This window comes from Amblyraja radiata, chromosome 28, assembly GCF_010909765.2.
Source record: "Amblyraja radiata isolate CabotCenter1 chromosome 28, sAmbRad1.1.pri, whole genome shotgun sequence".
NCBI lineage: Eukaryota > Metazoa > Chordata > Chondrichthyes > Rajiformes > Rajidae > Amblyraja > Amblyraja radiata.
The window spans coordinates 1,855,709-1,869,349 of NC_045983.1; the positions used below are offsets into that span (position 1 = coordinate 1,855,709).

The 13,641-nt window shown below is 50.3% G+C and overlaps 1 protein-coding gene across 7 annotated transcripts in view; it reads right to left on the reverse strand.

Moving 5' to 3' along the window:
- The window catches only part of sh2b2 (SH2B adaptor protein 2), an 87,496-nt gene that overhangs the window by 24,101 nt on the left and 49,754 nt on the right, over positions 1-13,641 (reverse strand). For all 7 annotated transcript variants that reach the window (XR_004416049.1, XM_033045562.1, XM_033045560.1 and 4 more), the window contains 4 exons: positions 8,831-8,922; positions 4,020-4,126; positions 3,089-3,256; positions 851-1,044 (listed from right to left, as the gene is read on the reverse strand). Coding sequence is in view for 6 of the 7 variants with exons in the window: in XM_033045562.1 (XP_032901453.1) it covers positions 851-1,044; positions 3,089-3,256; positions 4,020-4,126; positions 8,831-8,922 (561 nt within the window). In the remaining variant the exon portion in view is untranslated. The remainder of the gene's footprint in view (positions 1-850; positions 1,045-3,088; positions 3,257-4,019; positions 4,127-8,830; positions 8,923-13,641) is intronic.

A 13,641-nucleotide genomic window follows, 5' to 3' on the forward strand; every position in this document is an offset into this window, starting at 1 on the left:
GCTCACTCAAATGGGCAGTGGTGAAGCACAGTGCAATAGAATGGATGTGGAGGCGATGTTACCACTAGTGGAAGAGTCTGGAACCCGAGGGCACAGCCTCAGAATAAAAGCACGTACCTTCCTGCCACAGATGACTGTGGAGGCCAAGTCTTGTTTGAAGTAGGGATTGACAGATTCTTGATTCGTAATGGTGTCAAAGGTTATGGGGAGAAGGCAGGAGAATGGGGTTGAGAGGAAAAGATAGATCAGCCACGGGTGACTAGTGGAGTAGACAGCATGGGCCGATTACATAGGAACATATTCCATGCCCCTTGTAAATTTGTCAACTTAAAATGAAGATCCTGCCTATTTCCTTCAAGAGGGTCAATAGGAATAAAGGTCATTTTGATTTGCCGAGATTTTAAACCAGGAACCTGCATTTAGACGTTAGAGATACAGTGCAGAAACATGCCCTTCGGCCCATTGAGTCCACGCCAACCAGCAATCACACCGTACACTAACCCTATCCTACACATTAGGGACAATTTACAATTTTACCAAAGCCAATTACCCTACAAAGCTGTACATCTTTGGTATGTGGGAGGAAACCGGAGCACCCAGAGAAAACCCACGCAGTCACAGGGAGAATGTACGAACTCCGTACAGACAGCACCTGTCGTTAGAATGGAACCCGGGTCCCTGGTGCTGTGAGGCAGCAACTCTACCGCTGTGCCACCGTGCTGCCTCAGGCGAGATTTGAAAGCGGGCATCGGCATTGCTCTATAATGCATCAAACATGAATGGGCAGCAGAGTGGGGGTGTCTACCTCAGGGTGACCGTGGTGTTACGAGGTCCCTGGGTCAACGTTTACCTTGGCTTTCCCCTGGAAGTTGAAGGTGAGCACGTACTCTCCTGGCCGCGTCTCACTCTGCCGAATGACGAAGAGGCCGTGGCTCCGCTTGCCGCCGGCCAGCACCAGCTGGGCTGCCTTCACCCGCGGCAATGTCCCGTGGAACCAGGGGTAGCTGCACAGCTGGCTCTCCAACGCAGGCTGCTCCGTCGCATCTGCGGGAAGGGAAAGACGACACAGGCTCAGCAACCATCCAGAGCATGAGAGCATCGCAACTGAGGCAGCCAAGGTTCACGCACCATCCCAGTACACAAACCACACTGGAGGATGAGCTCAAACTCTGCCTCCGTCCCAAGGCAACTTTACACAAGTTTCTAGCTCCACAGTGGCGATGCACAGGTGATCTAATCCACCATCACAGCAGTCCAGGGAAACTGGCAACCAACCGGACCACACACTTACATTGACAACTGCATCGGTGCTATCTCCTGCACCCATGCAGAACTCATGGACTTCATCAACATCACCAACAATTTCCATCCTGCACTCAAATGTACTTGGACCATCTCTGACTCCTCCCTCCCCTTTCATGATCTCACAGTCTCCATCACAGGAAATAGACTGTTTAAGAAGGAACTGCAGATGCTGGAAAATCGAAGGTACACAAAAATGCTGGAGAAACTCAGCGGGTACAGCAGCAGCTACGGAGCGAAGGAAATAGGCAACGTTTCGGGTCGAAACCCTTCTTAGTCCGATCCCTCCGCAACTCCCTGGTCATCTCGTTCGTCCCTTCCCACCCAAACCACCCCCTCCCCAAGTACTTTCCCCTGCAACCACAGGAGATGCAACACCTGTCCCTGTACCTCCCTCCACGACTCCATCCAAGGACCCAAACACTTTCCAGGTGAGGCAGAGGTTCACTTGCACCTCCTCCAACCTCATCTACTGTATCCGCTGCTCAAGGTGTCAACTCCTGTATATCGGCGAGACCAAGCGCAGACTCGGCGATTATTTCGCTGAACACCCCCTGCTCAGTCCGCCTTAACCTCCCATTCCCAATCTGACCTTTCTGTCCTTGGCCTCCTCCATTGTCAGAGTGAAGCCCAGCACAAATTGGAGGAAGAGCACCTCATATTTCGCTTGGGTAGTTTACACCCCAGAGTATGAACATTGACTTCTCTAACTTCAGATAGCCCTTGCATTCCCTCTCTATCCCATCCCCCATCCCAGTTCTCCCACTAGTCTTATTGTCTCCGACTACATTCTATCTCTGTTCCTCTGCAGTTGTCCCTGACATCAGTCTGAAGCAGGGTCTCGCCCCGAAACGTCTCCCATTCCTTTTCACCAGAGACGTTGCCTGATCCGCTGAGTTACTCCAGCATTTTGTGTCCACCAAAAGATTCTGACAGCCTACCTCCTCTATGTCGTTAATGTGAGGGTGAAACAATGGCGCAGCTTGTTGAGCTGCTACCTCATAACGTCAGAGACCTGCTTCGAACCTGACCTCGGGTGCTGTTTGTGCAGCACTCATGCAGCATTTGCACGTTCTCTGCGTGTGATTTTCTCCCCGTGACTGCGTGTGTTTCCTCCGGGTGCCCTGATTTCCTCCCACATCATGCAGATTTGTAGGTGAATTGGCCCTTTGTAAGTTGCATGTGGCCTTACTCTGGCAATGGAGGAGGTCCGGGACACAAAGGTCAGTGTGGGACCAAAATAACCAAATGTTGAGTGAAGTTAGAGCGGATATGACTGTCCATACACTGTTCGCCTCTGACAAGCAGAGCATTCAACAGCTGTTGGATCCAATCCCAACATGCAACGGATAAACACGGATGATAGAAGCAACTAAACAAACTTCATTTTCCACCACATTCAGTAGAATCGTGAATCTCCTCATAGCCAATAATCCCAGCTGCAAATAGCTGACAGTGGAATCGATCACACCCCACCAAGGGCAGAGGGAGGTCAAACTCGGCTGGAGTTTAGTTTAGAGATAAAGTAAGGAAACGGGCCCTTCAGCCCACTGAGTCCACACCAACTAACGATCACCCATACACTAATTATCCTACACACTGGGGACAATTTACAGAAACCAATTAGCCTACAAACATCCACGTCTTTGAAATGTGGGATGAAACCGGAGCTCCCGGAGAAAACTCATGCAGTCACATGGAGAACTTGCAAATTCCATACAGCAGCACCTGCAGTGACACGGGTCTCTGGCACTGTAAGGCAGCAACTCTACCGCTGCACCATTACCTGTGGATACTGCAGTACTTGGAGTCTCTGAATGCAGAGTCTGGAGGAAGTTCTCCAGTGGAACGTGAGCGAGGGGTTGCTGCACCGAGACGTCCTTTGGTCTGACGGGTGAACCGATGGGTGCGGAATCAGGGTCAGTGCAGGTCGTGTCCGGGGCTTGGGCGGGTGCTGCAATGTAGAGATAACATCAGGTTAGAGCGAGCAGCAGGCTCGAGACTTCAGCCATGGCCAACACTCCGCCACCCCGACACGTATTCCATGACATCCCTATCCCCATCCCCATCCCGCCAATGTTCCTGCTCCGCCGTGTCCCGCACCAGGTGGAGGGAGGGGGGCGAGAGAGAGGGGAGCGATGAGGTGGGGCAAGGCAGAGAGACAATAGAGAAAGGGAAATTCAAATGTTTTGGAAGATTGTGGATGTACAGGGGACACATAATGTGTTCTTGAGTGTAGGGAAACTGATGGCTACAAATCAAAATTGCCAAGATCTAAGGAACTCATTAATCAATAACAATTATAGAATCATACAGCAGGGAAACAGTCCTTTCAGTCCAACTTATCCATGCTGGCCACCATGCCCCATCAATAATTGGCAGCTCGCTCCATACACCCACCACCCTTGGGTATGAAAAAGTTACCCCTCAGCTGCCCTTCAGGTTCCTATTAAATCTTTCCCCTCGCAACTTAAACCTATGTTCTCTGATTCATGATTCCCCTACTCGGGGTAAAGGACTGTGCATTTACCCTATCTATTCCTCTCATGATCTTATACACCTCTATAAGATCACCTCTCACCTCCTGCACCCCAAGGAATACAGTCCTAGCCTGCCCAACCTCTCCCCATAGCTCAGGCCCTCAAATCTTGTAAATTTTCCCTGAACTTTTTCAAGTTTAACACCATCTATTCTATAGCAGGGTGACTAAAACTTACGGTCAAGGGTAAAGGCACAGGTGCAGGGGGGGATGGAGGGAGATTCTCTGCCAGCCACGGTCACAGCAGGTTGGAGGGAAGTCAGTTCCAAGTCCTCTTCACTGTCCCTGCAGATGAAGAAGCCAAACGCACAACAGGAACGTCAGAATGTACAACACAGTCCAGACCAGAGAGATGACTCAGGTTAACACATAAAAGCTTTGAGAAACAATTCATTATTTTAACTCGTGGGTCCACCTGTTCTTTATCCATAACCATCTTAAAGCTCCTACAGTAAAGGTCGCTGCTTCCACAAGGCTCACCCACAAACACATTAGTCACAAGGGCAGGACAGTGGCGCAACAGACCTGGATTTGATCCTGATTATGTGTGGAGTTTGTGTGTTCTCCGTGTGACTGCCTGGTTGAATATTTTGGGGCCTGTAGCACACTGTGAACAAGGTGATCTCCCCTTTTCTATTTCTCACCTCCACCCATATAGCCTCACTGGATGAATCATCAGTCATGTCATCTCAGACTACTGCTGTGGCATTCGCTTCAAAATATAGCAACATCTCCTCCTCTTTTACCCCCTCCTCTATCTCTCCTGTGGCACCTGTATCCTGGAACATTAATCTGCCAGTCCTGTCACTCTCTCAGCCAGGTTTCTGTAATGTTTACAATATCCTAGTTGTACGTACCTAACCATGCCCTGAGTTTCTCGCATTGAAATAAGTGCAATTCAATCCAGCAGTCCTTCCTCAGTCCCGACCATGCTCCTGCCTATCCTGTCCACTGAACTTTCTTTCATCACCTTCCCTACTGACTTCCAGCCTCTCCCCTGCCTCAGTCCTGCCTTAATCCTGCCCTTCTGCTAATCCAGTTTAAACCCACCAGCGTAGCACGAGCAAACCTTCCCCCAGGATATTGGTGCAGGTGCAACAGATCCCTCTTGTACTCTGCTCCAGACGAGATCCCAATGGTCCAAAAATCTGAATCCTCATCCCCTGCACCAACTCCTCAGCCACACATTCATTGGTCCTATCTTCCTGTTCCCACCCTCACTAGCACGTGGCACCGGGAGTAATCCGGAGATCACCATCCTGGAGGTCTTGGTTTTTAAACTTTTACCTAATTCCCTATATTTATTTTGCAGGACCTATTCCCTATTCCTACAACTCTGGCCCATGTCTATGCTGCATCTTTCAATACATTCATTTCAATCATTCAAAAAAAAGTCTCTTTGGGCAGTAGCACATCACAAGTGATACAAGCTGCTTCCCCACCCAGGGTTACTGGCCCACCCACTGCCTGTTGAACTGCAGCCTAAAGTCAATCCCCTTTGTCACCAGTATTCTTCATCTGCTCACTGTCCATACAACAGGAGTGTGGAGATAGTTATTAATGTGGCGTTAACTACAGTGTTGCACGGTGGCGCAGCAGTAGAGTTGCTGCCTTACAGCGCCAGAGACCCGTATTCAACCCTACTGAGGGTGCTTGTCTGTACGGAGTTTGTATGTTATCTCTGTGACCTGCGAGGGTTTCTCCCGGATCTTCAGTTTCCTCCCACCCTCCTAAGACGTTTATCGATTCATTGGCTTGGTATAATTGTACAGCAAATTGTCCCTAGAGTGTGTAGTATTGCATTAGGTGTGTGGGGATCACCGGTAGGTACGCCCCTGGTGGGCCGAAAGGACTGTTTCCATCCTGTATCTCAAAACTAAAGTAAACGACAGGAATCACAGCCACTGGATTGCATCTTATATGTGGAGTGATACCAATATACCCAGTGATTCAAGATGTTACCGCACCAGGACCTTCCTAGGTCCTGTGTCACATGGAAAGTGGTCTTGTCCTTGCGGCCAGACTGTCACAGCCTACAGTTTTAGTTTAGTTTACTATAGTCACGTGTACCGAGGTACAGTGAAAAGCGTTTTTGTTGCGTGCTATCCAGGCAGCTACAAGAATATACATGATTACAATCAAACCATTCACATATGCAGAATAAAGGCTGGAGCAAAGGGAATGTCCCAGTAGTGCAAAATATTGTAGCCATTATGGGGTGGCACGGTGGTGCAGCGGTAGAATTGCTGTCTTACAGCGCCAGAAACACAGATTCGATCCGGACTATGTGAGCTGTTTGTACTGAGTTTGTATGTTCTCTTTGTGACCACACATGTTTTCTCCGGGTGCTCCGGTTTCCTCCCACACTCCAAAGACGTACAGGTGTGTGTAGGTTAATTGGCATCGGTAAAATTGTGAAATGTCTCTAGTGTGTAGGATAGTACTAGTGTATGGGGGTCGCTGGTCGGTACGGACTCGGTGGGCCGAAGGGCCCGTTTCCGCATTGTATCTCTAAAGTCTAAAAGTAGAAGGAATAATGTTTAGTGCATTTTCGATTGAAGTCCGTTTAAAGACAGTCCGAGGGTCTTCAATGAGGTAGATGTGAGGTCAGGACCGCTCTCTAGTTGGTGATTGGATGGTTCAGTTGTCTGATGACAACTGGGAAGAAACTGTCCCTGAATCTGGAAGTGGCTATGGTATCAGGTGGCTTTGCCAGTGAGACTGCAGATGGTCACAGAGACGTGAGTCAGGAAGACCACTGCACCAAGGACGGTGGGCCACTGGTTACATTCTCTGCCTCTATCAATTGTCAATGATTAAAGTGTAATGCACACCAATAATCTGTAGTTTCCCTGCAGTCTGAGTTGCTGGGTTAGATCAGGTAGTTTGGAGTATGTTTCATTTCTGCACACTTAGTAACAATGTTAACTACACTGACGTTCAAATCATTAATGTAGATAACAAACAGCAGTGGACCCATCACTGATCCTGTGCTGTACTTTTCTATGTTCCATGAGATATGCTAGACTGTGGTCTACTTTGTAGATTTTGTTGTGCCCTGCGGCACTCCACTGGTCACAGGTCCCCAATCAGAGAAACTCCACAACTACCCTTTGACTCCTTTCCTCCAAGTACACTTTGTATTCCTTGTGATCCATCCCTTCCAGTCCAGCCTGTCATACGGGACCTTGTCAAAAGTCTTACCAAAGTCTATAGACAACACCCACTGTATCTCATCAATGCTCAGTGACCTCTTCAAAGTACTCTATCAGATTAATGAGACACGATTTCACACACACACACAGCCAACCTTATTATCTTTCATTGGTCCATGCCTAACCAAATCTTGGTAGATTCTTTCCCTAAGAATCCCCTCCAACAACTTTGCTACCTCACCGGCCTGTTATTGCCTGGCATGTCCTTGCAGCCTTCTTTAAAAAACGATCTTGACCCAAAATGTCACCTATTTCCTTTCTCCAGAGATGCTGTCTGACCCCACTGTTACTCCAGCATTTTGTGTCTATCTTTGGTTTAACCCAGCATCTGCAGTTCCTTGCTTAGTTTAGTTTAGTTTGAGAAACAGCGCAGAAACAGGCCCTTCAGCCCTCCAGGCCTGCGGCGACCAACGATCGCCGCATATTAACACTATCCTACACCCACTAGGGACAATCTTTTTTTTTTACATTTACCAAGCCAATTAACATACAAACCTGTAAGTCTCTGGAGTGTGGGAGGAAACCGAAGATCTCGGAGAAAACCCACGCAGGTCACCGGGAGAACGTACAAACTCCGCACAGACAGCACCCGTAGTCGGGATCAAACCCAGATCTCGTTGCGCTGCATTCGCTGTAAGGCAGCAACTCTACTGCTGCGCCACCGTGCCGCCCGAACTACACAACATTAGTCACCCTCATGTCCTCCACAACTTCACCTGTAGCTAAAAATGATGCTAATATCTCTACAAAGGCCTCTGCAATTTCCTCCTGAGCTTCCCACCTGGTCAGGCCGTGATCTTCCCCATGGACATCTTCCTCCCCCCCCCACCCCCCCCACCCCCCTCAGGCCTTTTACTTTTTCTCGACCATTTCCTTTATAACTGCCAATACCAAGCCAACCTTGACTTCTCCATCCAACCGCATTCCTGCTGCTCTCACAGCACAGCCCCGTGCTCTCTCTGCATCAATCCTAATGCCGTCATCAAGCCTACAGACAAGGTGGTGCTGCTGTGGTCCTGTGCAATGACCTTGCAGAGACCAGTGGTCAGATCTCTAACACCTCCTCCTGGACCATGACCCTCAACGAACAGCAAGCCACTGTCTCCTGGACTATCAGATTTTATACCTTCAGATCTCCCCACTTCAACCTAATAGTTTAGTTTAGAGGTACAGAATGACAATAGGCCCTTTGACCCACCAAGTCCACCAACCATCAATCAGCTGTTCACATTAGTTCTTTGTTATCTCAATCTCTCAGCGCAGTTTAGTGTAGAGATACAGTGTGGAAATAGGTCCTTCAGCCCCCCGAGTCCACACCGACCAGCGATCACCCATTCACACTAGCTCTATGTTATCCCTCTCTCATCCACTCCCTACACACTAGTTTGATGTTATCCCATTTTCCTATATACTCCCTACACACAAGTTCTATGTAATCCCACGTTCTCATCCACTCCCTACCACTAGGGGAAAGTTTATAGCGGCCAATTAACCTACAAACCCAAGCACCTTTGGAATGTTGGAAGAAACCAGAACACCCGAAGAAAACCCACGCGGTTACAGGGAGAATGTGCAAACTCCACACAGATAGCATCTGAGGTCAGGATCGGACCAGGTTCTCCCGCTGAGCCACTGTGCTGCCCTACATATGTAGCTGCTTCCATCTGGTATGGTTGGGCTTACAGAATAAAATGTTTCTACTTGTCAGGCTTGGCTGTGTAATCTGAGCAGAAACATCCCTAGCTGGTGTGAGAGGGAGTGAAGTTGCCCTTACCCTGGGTCCATGCAGTCCTGTATGTCAGCCACCCACGAGTGTTTCTGCAGCGAGTCAATGGTCTCCAGGATGTACTCCACACCATTCTCCACCTGTCGCACAACAAGTCACTCTAGGCATGTAGGATTGCACACCAAATGATCACTGCATGCACATGCACAATATTGTAATACAGCAGAGTATGCTTTGGATCACAAGTATGCTTCTTGCTCTCTTCCCACCCGCTAAGCAATGAACAAACATACAGTGATTATCAGAAGCTCATATCCAACACCAATTATTCATGAAAGATAGACACAAAATGCTGGAGTAAGTCAGTGGAACAGGCGGCATCTCTGGAGAGAAGGAATGGGTGACGTTTCGGGTCGAGACCCTTCTTCAGACTGAGAGTCAGGGGAGAGGGAAACTAGAGATCTGGAAGGTTATAAAGAGCATGTAAGGTGTGAAAAGGACAGATCAAAGCAGACTATGGTCAAGGAAACGTACAATGGTTCATTGTGTAAGAAGGAACTGCAAATGCTGGTTTAAACCGAAGGTAGATGGAAAATGCTGGAGTAACACAATGGAACAGGCAGCATCTCTGGAGAGAAGGAATGAGTGATGTTTCGGTTCGAGACGTTGTGTCTATCTTCGACACGATGGTTCACTGTTGGCAGACGGGAAGGTGACAACAAGGTATACAAACAGTAACATTAATCAGGAGGACAGTGAAACTAGTAGAGAACTAGGGTGGGTGATGGGCGGGAAGAGAGGGAAAGCAAGAGATACTTAAAATTAGAGAAATCAATATTCATACTGCTGGTTTGTAAGCTGCCGAAGCAAAATATAAGGTGCTGTTCCACCAATTTGCGATTGGCCTCACTTTGACAGTAAAGGAGGCCCTGGACAGGAAGGTCAGTATGGGAATGGGAGCGGGAGTTCAAGTGTTTAGCAACCGGGAGAACACGTAGGCTCAGGCGGACTGAGTGGAGGTGTTCAGCGACCAAATCTGCGCTTGGTCTCGCCGATATATAGTTCACACCTGGAACAGCAGATACAGTGGATGAGGAGAGGAGCAGTACTACCAGCCAGTCAGAAACTTGCAGCAATTACTAATAGAAAGGGTGAGCCAATAAGCGAGTTCGGTGTTCCGACTGCACATACCCAGGTCATAGGTCACAAGCCAAAAACAGTCTCAGCACAGTGATGCTGCATTTTGTGCAGGCTTGCGTTTCGTCAGTGGTCAGGGTCGGGCCCGGCTCTCCGAACACTGCGGGTGCTGTTGGGCCGTCCCCGTCACCTCCCCCGTATCCTGTCCCTGTCCGGAGGTGTCCGGGGTGGCCCTGGGCTGGTGGGGCGGCCCCGGACATGCAGCCGGCACTGCAGCAGCTGGCTCGAGCTCGGCTCTGCCTGTCCCACTGAGTTGGCCGGCGGCCCTCCACCTCCACCCCCCTCCCCTCAGTCCGACACCGAGATCCTGCTGAAGGTGGGCAGCCGCCGGTCCTGCTCGATGATGGGTGACTTGGATCCGCTGCTGCTGGAGTCGTCCTGGCTGGAGAGAGAGTCTGCGGACAGGCTCCTGCCGGCTATGGGCAGGCCTGGCTCCCGCTAGAGCTGCTGGTGGTGGTGTTGCTGGTGGCAGCAGCAACCTCCTCCCCCACCCTTGCCCAGCCCTAAGCCCAGGCCAGCACCGACTCCAGGTCGGGGCTGAAGGCCACCCGCAGCGCAGTCCAGTCGAGCGCCTGGCTGGAGGAGGCTGAGCCCAGGCTGGTGCTCTGGCGCAGGTGAGGCCGGGGCCTGCACTCCCCCTCGGGGTTGTGGATGAAGTGGCAGTGGGTACCGTACCGATGACCTCTCTTGGACCCACAATACTTCAACTCTGGTCAAGAAGGCTCACCAGCGTCTCTTCTTCCTGAGGAGACTAAAGAAGGTCCATCTGTCTCCTCAGATTCTGGTGAACTTCTACCGCTGCACCATCGAGAACATCCTTACCAACTGTATCACAGTATGGTATGGCAACTGCTCTGTCTCCGACTGGAAAGCACTGCAGAGGGTGGTGAAAATTGCCCAACGCATCACTGGTTCCTCACTCCCCTCCATTGAGTCTGTCCAAAGCAAGCGTTGTCTGCGAAGGGCGCTCAGCATCGTCAAGGACTGCTCTCACCCCAACCACAGTCTGTTTACCCTCCTACCATCCGGGAGGCGCTACAGGTCTCTCCGTTGCCGGACCAGCAGGTCCAGGAACAGCTTCTTCCCTGCGGCTGTTACATTACTTAACACTGTACCTCGGTGATTGCCAGTCACCCCCCCCCCCCCGGACACTCCTTCCACCAGGAAAAAATAATAATTGCACTACTATGACTGTATGCACGTAAATTATTTATTGCTCATATTCAATGTCGCTTGCTCATATTCTATTTCGCTCTTCTAGGGAGATGCTAACTGCATTTCATTGTTTCTGTACTGTACACTGCACAATGACAATAACATTTGAATCTGAATCTGAATCTGAATCGCGGAACGGGTTCCTCCGGAGTTGGAGCAGGGTTGGGCTGGAGTATGCCCTTCTTCTTCGTGCTTGCTGTGGGCCTGGGGCCCCTGGTGTCGTTGGTCCGGGCTGTCGGTTGGCCCGGCGGGAGAGGCGGAGGTGGGCTGGAGTATGCCCTTCTTCTCGGCGCTGGCTGTGGGCCCATCGACCTGGGCAGGGATGGGACACTGGAGTGGGGCGGGGGAGGAGGGTGGTGCTGGAGGACCGGGAACGATCCAGTAGCAGTTCGGCAACACTTGTGGCGCCGGGGATTCGGGTTCGATCCTGGCTACGGATGAGGCGCGGTCCTGTGTGCATGCAGCTGCCGAGAGTCACCCCACCCCCCCCCCCCCCACCAGTCTCCCACTTGCATCTGCCCCCTCTGCCCCTTGACAAATACAAACTTGAAAAAAGACTAAAAATCGGATCCAAACTATACTCACTGAACCTACAGCGCTTCGTTTGATTTTTATTTATAGTTTGACCTTTGACGAATCCCATGATTCCTTGCGTTTTTTGGAATACTGAACTCGTTTATATCCCCTGAAGGCATTATGGGGAAAGAATATAGGGTCACAGCGTCTATGCCAACAGTTGTGTTATGGAAGTGTGCTCTTGGAAGCTAGTGCATGCTTCTGATATACTTCCAATAAAGAGAGCACTCGCAGTATCCCATTTGGTCCCTAGCCTAGGTACCTAGGTAGGTCGGTGGGGGCGCTGCAAGCCGGCGCCCTGTCAGCATAGTGTCAGTTTTTTTCCAACTTTTTTTGTTTTTTTAGTATGTTTTAAAGTATGTTTTTTGTGTTTCTTTGTGTGTCTTGTGTGGGGAGGTGGTGTGGGGGGGTGAGGGGGAAACCGTTTCGGTCGCCTCCTCCATGGAGAGGCAACTTTTTCCAGGATGCCTCCCCCGTGGCCTAACAACGAAGATCGGGCGGCCTTTCCCGGAGACATGCCCGGGGCTTCAGCGGCGGGCGCAGCGTGGACTCTCGGGGTGGAGCAAGCGAGCCCTCGCTGGGGTTCGCCAGAGGGGAGCGCTCCGTTTTGCTGGCCCGCGGCAGCCTGAAGCCGCGGTCTGCAGAGTTCCAGCTGGTGTGGCGTCCGCAGCCCGGGATCCCTCGTGGGGACCCGGGAGAAGAAGGAGCTTCCACCGCCGGCCCGCGGCCAACTTCTACCGCGGACCCGGCGTGGACTTACCATCACCCCTAGAGGGGAGCTTCGACCGCCGGTCCTGCGGTCTGCGGTGCTTCTGGCTGCGGCGGGGACTTTAAATCTTCGACTGCCGGTCTGCGGCCTACACCAACCTAAAGCCGCAGTCTCCGGTGGGGAAGAGCCGATCCTGGACTGTCTCTGGACTCTGGTCCCGACCACGGGGGGAAATGGAGGAGGACTGGCCAAATTTTGTGCCTTCCACCACAGTGATGAATGCTGTGGTGGATGTTTGTGTTAAATTTTTATTGTGTGTTCTTTATCATTGTACCGCTGCTGACATATTCATTTCACTTGCACTTTATGTGCAATGTGACGAATAAAACTGATTGACTGATTGACATGACAATAAAGTATCATTGAGCCTTCTCTGCCTCAGTTTATCAAGATACCACTTAAATGTTGCAAACATTGTTTTTCTCCATCATCAGGCAGTGCATTCCAAACTCCTAGCATTATTTGGGTGGTAAAATTATTTCTTGTGTCCCCAAATTCCAACCTTAAACCATGCTCTTTTTTAGTTTATGTTTAGTTTCTTAGATACAGCACGGAAACAAGTCCTTCGGCCCACCGGATCCGCCCCAACCAGTTTTCCCCACATACCAACACTATCCTGCACACACTGGGGATAATTTACAATTATACCAATCCAATTAACCTGCAAACCTGTACATCTTTGGAGAGTTGGAGGAAATCAGAGATATCGGAGAAAACTCACGCTGGTCATGGGGAGAACGTACAAACTCCGTACAAACAGCACCCGTAGTTAGGATCAAACCCGGGTCTCTGGCGCTCTAAGGCAGCAATTCTACCGCTACGCCACTGTATCATTCTCTGGTTTAGGAATCTCTGCTGTGAGACAAAATAGATCACTGTCTACCATACCCCATGGAACTTAGAACAGGACAGCACAGGATCAGGCCTCTTGCCCACAATGTCTGTGCCAAACATGACATCAACATAAACTAATCTCATCTGCCTGCAAATAATCCATATCCCTCCATTCTCTGCATATCCATGTGCCTGTCTGAAAGCCTCTTAACCACTATCATATCTGCCCCACCACTACCCCTGGCAGCATTTTGCAGGCACTCAACAC